Source organism: Salvia splendens, unplaced genomic scaffold, assembly GCF_004379255.2.
Source record: "Salvia splendens isolate huo1 unplaced genomic scaffold, SspV2 ctg226, whole genome shotgun sequence".
Classification (NCBI taxonomy): Eukaryota; Viridiplantae; Streptophyta; class Magnoliopsida; order Lamiales; family Lamiaceae; genus Salvia; species Salvia splendens.
The window spans coordinates 1-18,728 of record NW_024598862.1 but is presented as its reverse complement, the minus strand read 5'-3'; the positions used below and the strand labels follow the sequence as shown (position 1 = coordinate 18,728).

Here is an 18,728-nt window from a genome sequence, read left to right as displayed (position 1 = left end):
TCCAAACACTCGACAAACTCGTCAAAACACTTATGTAGTGAATAATGGGTGTAAACTCAAGTAGTATGCTACAAAAACACTGAAATGTTCACGTTAAACATCCAAAATACTTGCTAAACAACGAGTTTATCACTCGTATGCAAACATGACGCGCCTCCAAAAGCTCCCCTCGGCCTGATCTGTGCCCACCACGGTATCTGAAGTGATAGCATCCCAAGCCTTCGCCACGGCAATGCTCTCGTCTTTGGTGTATTGCTTGCCCCGGTTGGACCCAGAACCAGGGCCACCGCTACCGCCAGTGCCACTGCCCTCGCCACTCAGAATGCCGACCCCGCTGCCCGTGCGCCCACCGACGTGGCCGGTGCCACAACCGCCGCCTCCGCCCCTACCGCCTCCGCCCCGACTGCCGCTACCTCCTCGGGTCGGAACGGGCGTTTCCACCCGTGTTGTCGGCGTATCTGGGATGCCAGAACTGAGCAGACCCATCATAGTATCAAACGCGTCTTGATCTGCCTCGGTGAACGGAGATTGGCTGGCTTGGAAAGGGGAACCCGGACGCGGCTGGTGAAGCGTGTCTAGGTTGGGTCTGTAATCTCCAAATGCGGAACGACTCAGATTTCGCTGTAAAGGTGGCGGAGTTGGAGAAGACCTCCACGACTGAGATGGAGGAAGGGGTGGACTCGATGCCCACGGTGGGGGAGATTGATTCCAACTCCAAGGCTGGGACGGAGGCGCATATCCGCCAAAGCCCGACGGCTGAGAAGCATATCCGCCAAAACCCGATGGCTGCGAAGGATAGCCCGAGGGGTTTGATGGATTGCTGCCATATCCCGATTCCTGAGAGTCGGGTGATTCGTCGTCTCCTCAGTGCATTTTTTAGAGAGTGGTTGTGTAAATAGTGAGTGGAGGGATTTTGTGAAAATGGTGAAAAATAGGTAGTGGGGAGTGGTATTTATAGAGAAAAAAAAACAAAAAAAAAATTGAAATTGGCGCCGTATGTGCCGCGGCGGATGTCGCCACTATGGTCGCCGAGCCTATAGGCGCGGCTATGCCCCCCCCCCCCCCCGCGCACCCGGCGATCGCCCGTCCGCCCCCCATCGCCACGCCCGCCGCGTCCACCCCCGGGGCGGACAACCTTGCCACTATAGCCCGTCCGCCCGTGGACGCGGCTATAGCCGCGTCCACTCCATAGTGGATACCCTGAAGAGACGATCATTTGAAGATTCATGAGATTTGAAAACGAAATTCGAGAAGAATATCGAGCTCTACTGATACAGTTTAATCGGATCGCAGAAAACTTGGCCCAGTCCGACCCGAGCCCAAACTAGTGAACGGCCGATCGGGCAAAATTGCGATCCGATTTAATGGAATAAGGGGGTGTTCGATTTGCAAGATTGTATACGGGATTAAATTTATAATGTGTTTAGTTCATGAGATTCAATCTCACAATGAATAATCATGGGATAATTAGTCATAGCTGATCCTTAACTAAAATAATTTCACAACTCAATCTTAGATTATATCTTGCATTATTTTATATTGGAAATAAAAGTATAAAACAATGATAGTTTTCGGATCAATTAAGATTAGAGTGTTTGAACGCAATTATTTTGTACATAGTATATTATTTTTTTTACTACAATATTAAATTTTTTAAAATTTGATCTCCTACAACCTCATCGATGAATAAAAAGTAAGTGATGCAAACATATTCACTTATAACATGTCCAACAATCATAATTGCATAAATTATTTTTTCTTCTCTTATTTTTTACTGTTTCATTTTGCAGCGTAATAGATTGAACATATCATGTAGCAATAAGGTGGACAACTAAATTTTTACTCTTTGTTGGATTAACTATTGAGAATCAAAATAGACAATTTCATATGGTTCTAAATTCAAAGAATCAAATTCATTTTTTTGCCTTCTTTCTTTACTATTCTTTTTTATGATGTCAAACTCATCGGATTTCAAATCAGCTTTACTGGATTTATGGGGTAATCAAATTAAATTTTTAATGGGTAATCAGTTTCCAACTCTAATCTTGTATGCTTGAATTCGGGCTAGCCAACCAAACTAAAACTTAACGATGAATACTGTCATTTTTATTTTTTATTATTTAGAGTATTCATAATAAATACATAGAAATTAAAGATCTAGATTGTAAAATTCAATGACTAAAACATTTTTAAAAAATGTGGATGCATGATCATTTCAATAGATAATGAAAAAACTACTCATATTATGTGTACATAAAATAAAATATTATTAATGTAATTATTTTAAAAAATTAGGACATTGGATAAGAATAATGTTTGATAAGACTTAAACTCTTAAATAATTTAATATATTTATATGAATAGACTATAATTGATCTTGGCTTTGTTAAAAAAACCTCATTCAAGATTTATATAATTAAAATGAAACATAAATTATAAATTATGTTTTAGAATCACAATATTTACTGTGATTAAATATGCTTAGAAGATGTAGTTTAAATATATAAAGAAAGTAAAGTAAAACAAATTTGGCGACTAGGAAAAAGGGTAAAAACAAAAATTGAGAGGAGCACAACAAATATCGTATATAAACCGTGCTGCATCTAAACCCTAGGGTTTAGGAAATCCTCTCTTTCATACAAAGCCCACATTTCTTCTTCAATTCCGCATCTATATATGTATTTCCCATCTGCTATATCACAAAAATCATGAACCTATCGACCTCAACAGCCCTAATTCCCACTGCCCAACATGGTTGGTTTCTTGCATAGTTCCGCTGTTGAAGGAGCGAAAGCAGAGGAGAACGAAGACGTCACTAAGAGAGCAACCGACCTACTCTTTCCGGAGCTGGACGATTTCCCTTCTTCGTTTTCTGATTCGTTTCTCGATTTTGATGCCATCAACGGTTGGTTCACGGAAGGCCCCGGTGCGGATATGGCTTATTTGAGAGGTGAATTAGTTGATGTTGAGAAGGAATTCGATGTTTTGGGAGATGAAATAGTTGATATTAAGAAGGAATTTGATGTTTTGGGAGATGAAATTTGTCGAGAGGGTGTAAAGGCGGAACCTTTGTCGGGTTTATGGCTGGAAGATGGGGAAATTGGGGGTGTTGTTGAGAAGTGTGTTGAAAAGGGTAGTGAGGGAGTTGGAGGTGATGGATGTGAGAGGAAATTGGGGGATTTAGGGTGTTTGATTGAGGAGCAGCTTGGGAAAGTGAGCTTAGATGGTGCAGTAGAAAATCTAAGTGTTCCAGTTGTTGCTTCACTGAAATGTGAGAATAATGGAAGTGAAGAAACTGCGGCTGATGACAAGTCGAAGAGTGTGAAGATGGGGATTGGTAGTTGTGGTAGTATGAAGAGTGATGGTGATGTGCTAGGAGTTAGTGGGAATGATAATAAAGTTGATGAGAGTGTGGATGATGGAGATGGGAGTGGGAGCACGTCGGATTCATCATCCTCATCGTCTAGTAGTGGTGAGGATGAGGATGATGGTAAAAAGAAAGGCAAGAATGGAGATAGTAGTGGTGATGCAGAGACTGAGATGGAGGATGGTGAGATTGTGATGTCGGAGCTAGAAGAGATGGTTTCATGGAGTGACATTGAAGATGAGGATGGTGGTGGAGGCGGACCAATCAAATCTAAGAATGAGCTTGAGGTTTGTGATTGTGTGTTCATGAATTGTGGTGGATTATATTTTGAATCTATACATAGGCATGAATTCCATCTAATTTATCTGTCATGTTTATTGCAATATTGTGTTGTGCTGCGTAACTTGTGAAATATTGGTCACTATTGTTGAATGTATTTTAATCTTCAAAGTTTAAAGAATGTCAAAATTTGGATTTATGCTTGAACTAAGAAAATGATCATTGGGTAGTGAAGGTATTGTTGAACACGTTTTGAGAAAGAAGCACAGCTGTTGGTGCCCTTTGTTGCTTGTCTTTTGTGAAAAACCTTCATTTCGAGCAATGTAAAAGAAGGTATAAAACACCATTGTCACAAATGGAACGTGTACGCCTGCTCATACACTTCTTATGATGCATTCTATTTTCATAGTTTTGTTCTCTGTAGTTGTGTTTGCGCCTAAACGTGGGACGAAGCTTATGTTTGTTATAATCTTTCTTTTTTTACTATGCAGGATCTGCCTCCAGTTCCTTCTGTTAATGTGACCTTGGAACCACATCATGAAACCCTTCCAGTTGGAACTGTTTTGTCGGTAAAACATCTTTTCTACATTGCTACCAAATACTATACTTTGCCAATCGTTAATGATGTTTTCTTTGCTTTGTCCTTGGATTGAGTAATATTATTAACATTGAACAGATGATTGGCGCCCAAGTGATTGTGGAAGGAGTTGAGAAACACGATCCTCTCAACGAGGGCTCAATTCTTTGGATTACTGAGAGCAGATCACCGCTGGGGATTATCGATGAAATCTTTGGGCCCGTCAAGAACCCTTTCTACATTGTGAGATACAACTCCGAGGAGGAAGTCCCCACAGGGATCCAGCAAGGCACCTTGATCTCGTTGTCGCAGAGTTTGCAGATCATGTACTCAATAACAATAATCTCTACCAGAAAGGGTATGATGCATCTAATGAGAACGATGAAGAGCTGTCTGAGGATGGTGAATTTTCAGATGACGAGAAAGAGGCTGAGTACAGGAGAATGATGAAGATGAAGAAAAGGGGTGCGAATGATTACAAGCCCAATAACAAGAGGAAGGAGAAACGACAGCAGAAGAATCAGAGAAGGAGCTGGAACAATAACAATTCTACTGCACAAACTCCTCCAGGTGGCGAAGACCAACGTTTCGCTCCTCGTGTTGGAACACCGTCAAACCAAGACAGTCATCACCAAGGCTCAGGCTCTAGACAGGGTTCTGTTGGTGATCAAGGCGTGATTCCTCCTTCGTTCCCACATAGGCCTCAAGCACAAGCATTTCCTCCTCCGAATGGAAGTTGGAACAATGGGTTTCCACAACATCAGCAGCTAAATGCAAACCTTCTTGCTGGACTCCCACCAAACGGCATGCTGTGGATGCAGCAAAACCTACCGTACCTGTACCCGACTGGTGCACCATTTCAACAGCAAATCGGTATGATACCAGGAATGCCACCAAACTTCAATCCAATGGCTGGACTACCAAATATTGGTGGGATAATTCCACCTTGGCCTATGGATCAGAACACATCGCAGTTTGCAGTGCAGGGCCGGCAAGGTCCACCACAGCCTCAGTTTGGAGCGCAGGGCCAGCAAGGTCCACCACGGCCTCAGTTTGGAGCGCAGGGCCAGCAAGGTCCACAACAGCCTCAGTTTGGAGCGCAGGGCCAGCAAGGTCCCCCACGGCCTCAGTTTGGAGTGCAGGGCCACCAAGGTCCACCGCCGCTGCCTCTGAATGGTGCTGGAGAGCAAGCAGTTCAGCCTCAGGTTTCTTCAGATGGTCAGCCACAGCCTCAAGCCATGAGTTTCAATGGAAGCCGTGGTGGTGGCCGTCGTAGCGGCCCTCATGGTGGAAGAGGGAATCACAGAGGCCGTGGGCGTTATGGTGGTGGCAGGCATTCTTGAGCCATTCTATAGAAAAATAGATCCCAATTTTTCTGCCAAAGTTTTGTTCTTCCCTTTTCAAAACATTATTTTCTTGTAGTTACAACTTACATGTATCTAATATTTAATCATGTTTTTATGTTGACTTTTTCTTCTTGTGAGCTTTAACCTCAAAATTGTCAACAGCCCTAAGCCCCTGCGTTCTTATCTTTAGTAAATTTTAAGTGGGGATCGGTTGAAACTTGAAATTGTCCTTTCAATGTGATTTCGTTGTTTTATGTGATTTCATGTTTATTTTTCCTATTATTGAAGATGAATCATCAATGAAAGTAGTCTCAGAATGTAAAGCAAGAACATACATACATTATTCAAATTCCAGTTCTGTCATCTCAATTTGGCTTGATACACTGACAAAAGGAATCAACACATACAAAACCATTTCAAGGAGAAGAATCATTAGAAATGATTTTATGTATCTCTCAATGATAATTTCTGGAGGAACATCTGTGAAGTAGCCCTTCTCCACATCAAGCCCTAAACCTGCAGCCAGCAGCTCCACCTGTTTCTGAACCCGGTCGGCCCCGATCTGGTTCGGTTCGAGCAGCATACAAGCTATCTCAGTCGAGTCCTCCCCGTGAACGAGCCCTAGTGTCTGCACCGTGGGAAGGCCTCCACCCCGGGCACTCACCATGAGAGCTATCCGTCTTGTGGCAGAGACGTCCGTGGACATGATCGGCACGTTGTAGGTGGAAACCCAAGGACGCGCCCCGACCATCGCAACTCCTCGAGCCCGTGAGACGGATTCCGGCCCTAAGTCGGGTTTCTCTGGCAGAATCTCCGGCTGCGCCCAGCCGGCCCATTGATTGCCCATGAAGTTGGGCCGGTAGAAGCCGAGCTCACGTCTGATGGCCTCCAGCGCCCTCCCTGTCGGGTGGGCTGCTCCGTATAGGTACACTGGCACTGCATTATTTTGAAACAACAGCACATCACGAAATGCTTAACAAATAGATACAATTTCAAGATTCTAAGAAGTTACATATTGCAAAATGCTCCAAACAAATAGACACAATTTCAACCAAATTTTAAACATCCAATCACAAAAGGCTTCAATAAATAGACACAATTTCAAAACTCAAGCATCAAAATGTTTCAAACAAAATAGGCACATTTTCAAGATTCAATAACAAAAGGCTTCATCAAATAGACACAATTTCAAGATTAATGACAAAAGGTCTCAATAAATAGACACAATTTCAAAACTCAACCATCATAATATCACCAAGGCAGATTTTCAAGATTCAACCAAATTCATCAAGATATAGAGAAAACCAAGACACCTTGAAATCTGCTCCCAATATCTGAGGCAATGGTCTTTGCAAGCCAGGCAGCTTCGTCCAACGAGGCTCGGGCCAACGGGTGGCACACAATATCATCCACGACACCCAGCCGGGGGTGGGCCCCGCTGTGCGCCTCGAGGTTCACGGCTCCATAGGCAGCCTCAGCCATGGCCACAACACTCTGCTGCAGGGGAGTGTAGATTGGACAGCCTAAGCTGTCATGAACAACGTAAGATACAAGATTGTATCGTACTCTGTTGTAGTCATCGTCCTTGAACTTGTTAACGATCACGGTCTCCCCATCGCGCCTTGCTGCCCGCTCGATCAGATCGAGGGCCGCATCATTCCTTGATTCGGAAATGTAGACCTTGCAGCAAAGCAGCATTGACTGCTTCATCGTTTTCTTCTTGTCCTAAGCCAAAAGTAACCAAATTTGGGGAAATTTTCAGCTAATTTTGAAGTTTTTTTCAATATTACAAAAGAAAACATAACATTAGCTTCTGAGAACTAAATCATGAACCCTAGAATCATCAATCATCAATTAATCAATTATCATTAAGCAGACATTCAACATTTTTAAACTCTCAATTGCATATATAAAACCTTGAAATGTTTGTTTCTTTTGACATCAAATTAAGAGTAAATTCCATTTGAATTTTTACTCAGGATGTTCCTCAGCTGCTCTTCTGTTTCACTCATTTCTTTTTTCTTCCCAGAAAATTAAGACTTATTTTTTTAATAATCCATAATTACAGTTAAATCATTGTTCTCACTAACACTGTCTTCTCAAATGAAAGAGGTGACATAATGAAATTTAACTACATCAATTTAAGAAAAGGAAAAAAAAGGAAAACAGAAGCAAAATAAACAGAGAAGTAAAATGAGAACTTACATTATCAAAAGTTTGGTTAAAATCCATTTCACTGTGTGTGGAGCCTTTTCTCCTGCGAAAATGATCAACCGAAAAAGAAATGATCTTTGATATCTGTTGGAACAGGAGGTGTAATCCGTGTGTTCTTGACTCAGCATTGATGCCACATATATTAGCCAAACACCCACTCCACCTCGACGTGTCATTCTTGATAAATAAAATAAAATTGTAGGGAATAATAGATTAAAATAAGTACACATGCAACATATGTTGATTGCGACATTTTTGTAGTTTGCTCATGTACGTTTTACTTTACCTTTCATTTTGAAATGAAAAAATCTCTGTTTTGTTACTACATCCGTCCCATATTAAATATCACATTTAGTGTGGGCATGAATTTTAAAAAATCTAAAAAAATGGGTTGAATAAATTAGTGGATTATGAGTTCCACTTATATATATTAGTTTTATAATAAAATAAAATGTGAGTAGAATGGGTTAGTGGAATGTGAGGTCTACCTAAATAAAAGTGAAATGTGACTCTTATTGTGGGACGGACCGAAATGGTAAAATATGACACTTATTGTGTGACGGAGGTAGTACTTAAAAAAAGAGTACTCCATTAGTAAAATTTTAGGTGGAGTGGTTGAATATAGTAAAATAGAGAAAAAAATGTTAATGAATACTCCATTTGTTTACAAAAAAAAGAGTTTCATTTATGGACGGCACCAGTTTTAATATTTTCTTTGTCCCATTAAAAATGAAACATTTTTTTGGGTTATCTCATTAAAAATGAATCGTTTCCTAAAATGGAAACGACGTCATCTCTAGTTTTTCATCTCTCTTACTTTATTATCTCCTTATTAACTCACAAAAACAACACTATATAAAATTTCATGCTGAAAACAAATGTTTCATTTCTAATGGGACGAGAGGAGTAATAAATTGGTAAAGTAAGATAGATTCAGAAAAAAAAAGTAAGTAAATTATGAGAGAAGAGAGAAAAAGTAAGAGAATGATAAGGAGAAAAACTAGATAAAGTATGAGAGAATGTATTTATTTTTGAAATGATACTATATTTTGTGAGCATTTCAAAATAGCAAAAATGGAACTATTTTTTGTGGATGAAATGAGTATTTTATATAAGAAAGATAGAAGTGGGAAACTTGAATCCAACTTAGTGTTGCTCAAATTGCAATAGCTCAATTTAACAATGAGATAATTCAATAAAAATGCTAATAACTTATAATAGGAGGAATGAAATATTTGATTTTTATGTATATATAAAATATATTTACACACCTAGTACTCTATTAAAATGTATGTTAGGGACTTAGGGTGAATCGTACTCTGTCACTCTGTGTGCTGTGAAAAAAGCTGTGGAAACAATGATTGAATTAAATATTTAAATATATATCAACGCGTCGTACAATTATTTACGGCATCCAAACTTTTGATAGCACGCAATTATTGAGCCATATAAAATATAGAATTAATTTATTAAAAATTAATAGAAATGTTTTTCTAAGCCTGATGTTAATAATTTAAGTTAAGCTTAGTTGTAGCATTATCTAGAATTACACGTCACATTCCGTAGCAACCAAGATTTTCAATATCCCAAAAAGCAAAATCCTTGTTTATACATTTTGTATAGCTCACGACAAACATAAGAAAGAAAAGGTAATTAAATACTAATATGACATGATTGACAGATTGGGACGTCTAATTGAATATACAAATGTGATTGAGATCAACGGTGGATAAGATAAACTATCACATCCAAATCGTTTTGCATCATTGTCATTTTGTCACTAGGATTTTTGGTATTTAATTAACTATTTTTATGCTTACAAAATCAGAAGACATTTGATTTGAAGAATTTTGTTGATTCGGTTTCAATCTAGATATCAAAATTCTTAGCCATAAGCAAATACTAGACGTTGATTCATATACCAAAAGATTGTTATGTGCTTGTTTGCTACTATTATGTTTTTTTAATCATGTTGAAAATGCAAATTTGGATTAGAATTTGTGATCTGAATTCAAAATTAGAACTAATTGGATGATTGTAGAACATATCCGTGACCGCATTATTTCGTATTTTTTTAATAGGTGATATGTAAGGACTATTTCTGTCATCCCGAGTAAATAATAAAATAATATGAACTTAAAATTTGATCATAGAAATAATGCGTTTGTATAGTATAGTAAATTTCTCACGATTTGAAATTTCGGTTACATTTAATTGTTAGCATTATTGGCTGATCAAGGCATGAGCATGGGTGCATGCGTGCGTACGGTAAAGCTACAGACAACAGCGGAGTTGTAGCTTGATCAAGGAGAAAGGAAGATAGCCATTGGAAGATGTTATGAACTAGCTCAACAAACTTTCGTGAAGATCTCTTTCACTTAAGTTCTAGTATAAGTAGTTAGTTTGTTTACTCATTATAGTGTGTGTAAAAATCAGTTGTATACATTCACTACTCGATCAATAAGAGTTTTTCATTCGATTTCTCAAAACAAGATTTCATCTTCTACAAACTTGAGTTTTCTTTTGTTCTTCGTTTATAATCTTACAACAGAAAGTTTTAACCTTGAGTAATGCACAAATTAACACCATTTACACTTATTAAAAACGTCTTCTTTATATTGACCGATTTGTCCACTTGAATAATCTGACGCGTCACATGAAATTCAATTTGGAAATTTTACTACAAGGCGTAAATTCATAATATTACGACTAAGTTTTTAAGTTCATGATAAATATAAATTCTGGTCAAAGATTATGATTTTAGGGATATCTTCCCGTAAAATAAAATACTACTAACACAAAATAAAGAATACAACATAAAATAGTATTCAAGAATGAATCAAAATAGAATTATGAAAATCATTACACAAGCCAGCAATATACCAAACTGCAATTTCTTGCTCTTCTGCAAATCTACTTGGAAGCAAGTTCAGCCAACTTAAAATAACTCTCAATGATCTTGCTCTGTGAAAGATCAGTATAGTATCCCTCTCCAACCTCCATACCTTCTTCCCTGCCGAGCCGCTCGACTGCTTGCTGCACATCCTCGCCATCAGCTTTGCTCGTTTCCAGCAGGTTGCACGCCACCTCGATCATCCCTTTACCATGAGCTAGAGCCATGGACTGCACGGATGGAAACCCGCCGCCTCTGCCACTCACCCTCTTTGCTATTCTCCGAACTGCAGCCATTTCGGTCGAGAAAATGGGGACATTGTAGTTGTCGACCCACTCTGTGGCTCCAATGACAACGACGCCTTTCCTCATCACAGCACGAGGAGGGCCATCGTCGGGTTTCAGCTGCAGTGCCTCGGACTGGAGGCTGCCTACCCACTGATTCCCATCTTCGTTCGGCTTGAAGTAGCCGAGCTCCCTTCTGATCGTGTCGAGGGACCTTCCCTCAGCGTGTGCAGCTCCGTACAAGAAGGTAGCCACTGCAGGCTATGTATAATATCCATCAACAGCAGAAAAAGGTTGATGCGATGAGGAAACAAAAAGATAATTTTCATTATGATCAATAGATATTAGTATTTCTGATAAAAGTTAGTACTACTATTTTAGCAACTTCAAAAAAATGATGATCTAAGTTCATTCCATTGAAGGAGAGTAAAAACGAAAAGAAGCAACACGCCGTAACAAAAATATGAACACCACTTCATATGCTGCACTAGCCAATAAAAGATGACAAAATTCTCTATTTCACGTCTACAATTCGACTATAGCAAGCAATGTCTATAACCAGAATTTACATTATCGCAATTTGCATACCTTCGATTTAAATTTTCTCACTAATGCCATTATCAACTTCTCTGAACCAGTGAGCAAATCTCCTATCATCTCAATAGATGCTATTTTGATGCTCTCTTTTGTCAACCTCTATCGAGCATCTCACCTCTAAACTATTATCGCACTCTTAATAGCAAACTTCATCTCTCACTTACAAATCTTGCAGCCCTTCTTAAACTACTTCACACCTTTTGAACCAAGCTCAAGCAGCAGAAGCAAAAAGCTTTAATCATATCATGACTTCTAGAGTCTGCACTAACTCTCAACAAATACCCTTTAAATCAATACCTCCTTCTATGTCAAGGCGCTCTCTTCCCAAACTTCAGCATAGAATTAGCGAACATGAGAGGATAATTTTTAACAATAACCAACCATCAATTACTAGTTTCTTGTGAAATCTGAAAATAGACAGTGCCTCTTTACCTCTCTTTGTTTGAATTAAGCCATAAACACTACAAGAATAACTACAGCATGAATTCAAACTGCCCCAATTCAACCAAGCACAACAGAATTATACTCCCTCCGTCCCCCAAAAATAGTCATTTTGGTGCGTCCACAAAAGTTAATCTCTTTCCAATTTATAGACACTACCTCACATCATATTACCCTCAGTTAATCAATTTATTTACTACTAGTATTTCTATCACATGGCCCATCACTTTCTCTACTAACAATATACTTACTCATTAAATCATTACCAAGTTACTAACACTACTCCAATGGGACTATTTCTCCACTCACATTACACCAACAACTTATATTAAAACCGTGCCCCATTAGGCATATCTTTTCGGGACCTACAAGATAATCAACTTCAACAATGGTTCATCTTCACCAAATTCAACAAGCCCTATACCATAAACCGTAATCATATCAACAAGCAACACCAACTCAACTCAAATCCATACACCAAAAACAAATCTTTTCCCCCATTCACCAAACCAGAAACTCAAGAGATATCAACACTTAAACTCTAATCATTTCAACAAGCAACAAGAAAGCAAATGCATACACCACAACCAAATCTTTTCCCCCAGAACCCTACAAAAACTTGAAATTAAATGATCAAGAGAGCCAACCTTGAAGCCCAGCACCAACATCTGCAGCCAGAGACTTTGCAGTTCCTGCAACACAATCCAAAGATGAGCCATTTAACGGATGGAAACAAATGTGATCCACTACACCAAGTCTCGGATGACTCCCACAGTGCAAACCAAGATCAATGGCCTCAAATGCAGCCTTCACCATCTCAAAGACTGCATTTTTTAGCGGAGACGAATCCGGGCCCTGCCCAATTTGAGATACCAGCGTGTATCCAACTCTATTGTAAGTGGCATCCTCAAATTTGTTGATAATGGGGGCTTCTGGTATCAGCTTTGCTGCCATTTCAATGGCTTCCAGAGCTGCCTTGTTTCTGCTCTCGGATACATACACTTTACAGCAAGCTAGCATTTGCTTCAGCATCTCTTTAGCCCTAAATTTGACCCAAACCCTTCACGCACAAAAAATGTTAAGTATTCAATTCAACCAATTATAGATTTTTGTGGATATAGTTTTAGTGAATTTTACTGTCTATTGCGAAATGAAACCGACGACTATGAAATGGGCACAAATATATGACAGAAATTTCATTCTTCAATAAACTTCAGCTGTTACTTACCAAACTATGTTGAGGAACGATGAAGAAAGGAGTGATGAAGGAAATTTCTAATTTGATTTCAATATTCTGTAGATAAATTAGTTGGATTTTTAACATTCAACCCCAAAACTTTATCCTATTTACACTTGTAATCCTCTGTCTATATCATATTATCCATGTAAATAACTTTTGGTGTAAAATCTAGCTAGATTTAAATATCAAGACAAAATAATTAATAATAAATGCATAATTTACTTATCTGTCTGACTGTCTCATTTATTAATTTACTCTGTGAAAACTCTTGAACTAAATGGAAGTAGAAATATTTGGAATATAAATTTATTAAATTTATATAAAGTTTCGAAATTCAGACACAAATTACTGATCATATTTTTGACATTTCGTTTATCATTGTTCTTGTTAGAATTTTCTGTTGTAGTATTTGTCTAATTTGTTTTAGCAATATGCCTTGAACTGATGAACGTAATAAAAAAAATCATTTTCCTTATGATGGGGTTAATGTAAGATTCATTATCATCACTTAAAAAGTAATGCATAATTTTTTTATAATTTATTCATTTTGATTCACCTTATTCTTGAAAGCAAGAAGAAAACAAAAGGCAGTTACAAAGTGGAACCATAAAAGAAAGTGTCACAATGCAAGACGAATCAAACTTAAATCATTTTAGAGATATTCTAGCATGATACCAAATACTCCCTCCGTCCCGCACTACTTGCACTTATTTTCTTTCTGGGCGTCCCAAGTTATTTGCACTTATTTATACTCTTTCTGGGAGTATAAATGTCTAGACCTCATAATTTTTAGAGTGAACTACCTCAAAAGTCCCTAACTTTTCCGTTTGTGACACTGCAGATCCCTAATAAAAAAAATATCACCAGACGACCATAACCTTAAACATAATCACCTATCTTGTTTTTTCTAACTAAAATGCCCTTAAGCCCTAAAAGGGTATTATGGTCATCTCAGTAAGAATGCTGACAATTGCGGCCTGCATGTTGCACATCATCTACGGTTTAAAGTAGCACAAATTTAAACTTATATCCTACATTAAATTATAAATTATTTTAATTAATTAAAACTTATTGCTTTGAATTAGTGATTAGTAATTAAAAAGTCAAATTAATTAATTAAATAATTGCTTTGAATTGATGATTAGTGACGAACGAAAATAAATCAATTCTCGATTAATTATGGCAATCCCATTAATTTCAATAATTAAAAAGCAATAAAATTATTCTAATGAATTGATAAATTAATGCCTAAATCATTGAATTTACAGCTATTGCGAAACCAAAAATTCATTTGAAATTATCGAAGATGGAACACAAAAAATCCAACAAAAATGGAATAGAGAATTCAACGAAAATTGCTTAGACTTGCAACAAATTGAACTTGGGGATGGAAATCTGGCAGCAAGGAAGTTTCCTTCTGAGTTTGCCCAACCAAGCAACGACCACCATCCAGCTCGTTCGAACAGATTGAAACTCAATTTCGATTTTGCAAAAATCATCACATCAAAACCAAGAGAGAGGCGACACAAGACAAATTTAGTCGTAGGGGTACGGGTGAGATGGATTGTCGCGAGATTGAGGAGCAACCGAAAGGGCTGCGACAAAATAGAAACGGGCCGACGGGCCCGTTCTTGGAAAGCTTGGTCGGAGCTCAAGATGTACGGCCCCTGATCGCCCAGAAATTCAATCTCCGAGAGAAAGTAGCCGCAGCAGTCAACAAAGGAGACCCATTCGAGAGAGAGCGTTGCGTTTTTTTTTTTCTAGTTGCTTCTGCTTTGTCTTGTTGAAGCAGTAGAAATGATAAAAATAACTACACAGAGGTAGCAGGGTGATCTCAAGGGGTTTCGGTTTCAGGACTGCAGACGTGAAGCGGAAATGAATAATTTAAGTTTATACTAAATATTACGCTTACACATCTTATGTAATCAACTCTCTTATTTAGTCCAAAATATCAAATTTGATTTGACTAGGGAAAGAGAAAATCTCATTCTTCCTCCAAAAAAAGGTAAAACATCAGGAATTCCGTTGGCTGAACATTCTCAGTGATCATTACATAGGCAGAGAAGAACTTTCTTCATACAAACAATAAGTTGAAGCACATTATTAGAAGAGAAGAAAAATGACAATGACTTGAATCTCCAGCCTATTTTGCTGTTTCCACAACTACCTGCAGATTATATGAAATTCAGCGTATTATACATGTAGGCCACATGAGAGGAAAGAATATCAAAGTAGGACATATCAGATATGTAGGCACATTAGAAAATAATATCAACTAGGGCGTAAGAGAAATGTTGGGTATATCTATATATGACAAAATATATGTATATATAAGATTCTATATAAACATGTCTTGTTTATATTACTTGTTGCAATATCTAATTATTTTCGTAGGAAGAAACGTACCTCTGATTTGTCCTTCTTGTCACCACTAAAAGCCTTGTAAGCTCCGTAGAAAAGGGTAAACCACCCCGTTAAAGACGCTATCACAAACTACAAGGCAAAAGGACAAGCAATCACAAATAAATTTCAAACTTTTACAACTGTGAAGGTTACGACCCCTGCTTGCAAGTACAAAAATCAATACACTTCCAAAGCCAAATTTAAGCTGAGCAGACAAAACTTGATGAAATCTACTAGACAACTAGTAAACAGTTCATACTCAGGAGGCTAGACACTAGTGAATTGTGATCTTGACATAAAGTCCAATGGCAAACTTGAAGAGTTATCCAAGTGAAACAAAAACATGCACTTTGTGTGGATTAGTCAAGAAAATAACTGTTTAACTCCACATTGTGTGAAAGAATCCATAAACTGAGGGGGTTAGTTAGCAAGTTGACATTTGCAATTACCAGAGAGTTCATAAGAATTTGGAATCAGGATTTGTCGAATCAGAATTTACAGGATCTTGGTCCATGATAAAGATCCAGCGTACATATTCATGCCTAACTCTTCCACTCCTCTACATCCAACCATACTTTTCAGGTGTGTCTTCAATAACTTATAATCTGACTCATTTTCCCTTAACTATAATTTAACACTGTTCAGGAATCCTGAATTTTCTCAGTACAAGTCACTGATGGTCTCCTGCTATCCCTTTAGTGCTAATGAAATGGAAAATGCTGTTCAATTATTCAGTATCTAGATACGCACACATCTTTGAATATTCAGTACCTAGATACGCACAACACATCTTTGATCCTATTCCTTAGGTTCTGTCATGCACCCAATGCCAGGAAACTGAAGCTTCCCAACAGGCAAATTTTAATTGATTCTCAATCAATTTAAATAAAAGAGAACCACTGCAGATAGAAACAATATGTGACTACCGAAATTTCCATCTCCCAATTCAGACGATAGCAAGCAACATTACTCAATTACTGATCCTCCATAAATCTTCAATAGCATATTCTTATTTCCATCAATTCAATTCCAACACTACCTAGGGTCCTAATCACCATATATGCATTCATTTTAGCATATGATCATCTATCTTAAATCAAATAAAAGTAATAAAAACCCTAATTACACATTTACATCAAAGGTTGATAATTTTGGCACAAAAAGCTTATGCCTTTACTCACATGCTCTTCCTTCCACTTGGACGGACTCATCGGGTCTTCCCAAATATTAACCTTCGGTGGCCCATGAGGGTCTGAAATTCGAAAACAATGTCAATTAAAAAAACCCTAATTTACACCGAACAGATTCAAAATCAAAATCAAAATCATTCAATCAGACGTACAGCATTCATTAATCAAAACACCAACGCTAATGAAGCAATCATCGTAAACAAGTAGGGCTTCAGATCAGTACCAGCGGAGCCGGCGAGGCCGCGGCGGGGAACCAGAACAGCGGCTCGAGAGGTGGATGGAGAGAGGAGAGCGAGAGTAGCAGCTCTGCGAGCTGTCATGGCGGCAATTGAGGTGGCCATTGCTTGTTACCGCGTTCTCGTTTTTGGGGAGATCGAAGGTTAGAAAACTGAGTGGAAATGGAGCCAGATTTATGATGCGACTGAGTAGGGAAGAAAGGGTTCAGAGGAAACGACGTCGTAACGCAGAAACTCGAGCAGGATCTTGTTGTTTCGGTCAAGCCCAATCCAGCCTCGCCCATTGTGTTGGGTACTAGAAATGTTGTAATGGGCTTTATGCAAGCCCAATTTCAAAACATTTTTTTTGGTGTTTTTACTTTATAATTCAACAATAGTCATAGGAGTACTAAAGTGCTAGTTTTTATAAAAACAGTGAAGTGTTTAATGTATGAGTTTAAAAAGGATCTTATCTTCAAAATAATATTAGTGATTATTGATATAAAAAAAAGGTGGTTGAATTATTGTGAGTGATATTCATAAAGAATGTAAGTAGTGATTAATAAAAGAGTAAAGGCCTACAATGGAGGAACCACATTGCCGGAAAATCAACTACCATCAAACCGGCGAACCATTCTTCCAATGCGCCCCCATCGTCATTCCTTACCTCAATCCCACCGAGCTAGTCTCCATCTCCTCAACCTGCAAAACCTTGCACCACCGCTCCACCAACGTAACTTCCCGCAGAACCTCCGACGCTTCCAGAGGTTTTGAGAAGCTTCCCATCCCTTTCCACAACCCCATCCCCGACGACCCCCACACCTACTCCTACTTTCTCTACACTCCATCTCAGACCCTCCGCACTACCACACACTTCCGCCAGCCATGGGGCTCCGACCATGACGCCCCACCCGATCCCCCCTCTCCTTTTCTATTCCGCATCGATGGCACCACCGGTTGCGACTGCACAAAAGGCGGCGGCGGCGATGATTTTTGCCCCTGCTTGAATCTAGAATGCGGGACCGAGTTGCAAGTGTGACTCTCTGTGCGGCAACAGGGCGACTCAGTGAGGGGTGAATTTGAGGTTGAAGATTGTAAAACATGAGAAAAAGGGCTGGGGCCTCTATGCGGCGGAGCTGATCACCGCCGGAAGATTTATCTGTGAATACGCTGGTAAACAATCATTTCCCCCAAATACTTTCTGTTCACCAATCACCAATTAGGGTTTATTGAAAATTTGTTGACTTCACCATTTTAGTTATGAATTGTTGGTTAATTTGTGTTATGCAATAGCTATAGAATGATCTGGAATTGATTGTTGTGAAGGGGTGATGTCTTTGCGGAAGGTCCAGGAGATTCCGTGAGGGGTGGGCTCGGGGGTGCTGGTGCGGAGGAGCTCGGTGCCGGCGAGCCAGACGGCGGAGATGCGGTCAAAATCGAATTAAAATTCGTTGACCGTTAACTTTTAACGGTTCCATCAAATTCGGACCAAATGTGACCCGTTTTTATTTGTGAGGGACCGAATAATTCAAAAGATAATGTTTTGGACCAAAATCAATAAATCGCAATATGTTAAGGACCAAATTGAGCCTTTACTCTTAATAAAATGATTTGAATGCTCTGAGCAATGGCACATCCAGAACATGGAATCCATGAGGTCAAATATAATAATAATAATAATA

General features: G+C 38.8%; 5 protein-coding genes and 1 pseudogene across 6 annotated transcripts; 3 read left to right on the top strand and 3 right to left on the bottom strand.

Annotated features, from left to right (window-relative positions):
- Positions 1–129: 129 nt before the first annotated feature.
- Positions 130–486, bottom strand: LOC121789381 (probable H/ACA ribonucleoprotein complex subunit 1). Its single transcript, XM_042187864.1, has one exon. The coding sequence runs from the start codon at positions 484–486 to the stop codon at positions 130–132; it is 357 nt and encodes a 118-aa protein (XP_042043798.1).
- A 2,117-nt stretch (positions 487–2,603) lies between these two features.
- On the top strand, positions 2,604–5,696 carry LOC121789376. Its single transcript, XM_042187858.1, has 3 exons — positions 2,604–3,654; positions 4,138–4,215; positions 4,323–5,696. Exons 1-3 carry the CDS (start codon positions 2,752–2,754, stop codon positions 4,668–4,670), a joined length of 1,329 nt encoding a protein of 442 aa, XP_042043792.1. The 5' UTR covers positions 2,604–2,751; the 3' UTR covers positions 4,671–5,696.
- Positions 4,670–5,566, top strand: LOC121789380 (pre-mRNA 3' end processing protein WDR33-like). The gene has a single exon (XM_042187863.1). It carries the CDS (start codon positions 4,670–4,672, stop codon positions 5,564–5,566), a length of 897 nt encoding a protein of 298 aa, XP_042043797.1.
- Positions 5,697–5,882: 186 nt separating the features above from the next.
- On the bottom strand, positions 5,883–7,914 carry LOC121789377 (formimidoyltransferase-cyclodeaminase-like). Its single transcript, XM_042187859.1, has 3 exons — positions 7,775–7,914; positions 6,883–7,294; positions 5,883–6,505 (listed from the first exon to the last, which is right to left on the bottom strand). Exons 1-3 carry the CDS (start codon positions 7,799–7,801, stop codon positions 5,910–5,912), a joined length of 1,035 nt encoding a protein of 344 aa, XP_042043793.1. The 5' UTR covers positions 7,802–7,914; the 3' UTR covers positions 5,883–5,909.
- Positions 7,915–10,605: 2,691 nt separating this feature from the next.
- LOC121789378 (glutamate formimidoyltransferase-like) lies at positions 10,606–13,306 on the bottom strand. 2 transcript variants are annotated; one of them, XM_042187862.1, is made up of 3 exons: positions 13,227–13,306; positions 12,646–13,058; positions 10,606–11,214 (listed from the first exon to the last, which is right to left on the bottom strand). In XM_042187862.1, exons 2-3 carry the CDS (start codon positions 13,028–13,030, stop codon positions 10,697–10,699), a joined length of 903 nt encoding a protein of 300 aa, XP_042043796.1. In that variant the 5' UTR covers positions 13,031–13,058; positions 13,227–13,306; the 3' UTR covers positions 10,606–10,696. The 2 variants fall into 2 exon arrangements, with proteins under 2 accessions (XP_042043796.1, XP_042043794.1); XM_042187860.1 differs by lacking the exon at positions 13,227–13,306 and having other exon boundaries at positions 12,646–13,216.
- A 4,323-nt stretch (positions 13,307–17,629) lies between these two features.
- LOC121789379 lies at positions 17,630–18,219 on the top strand (annotated as a pseudogene).
- The last annotated feature ends 509 nt before the right edge of the window (positions 18,220–18,728 follow it).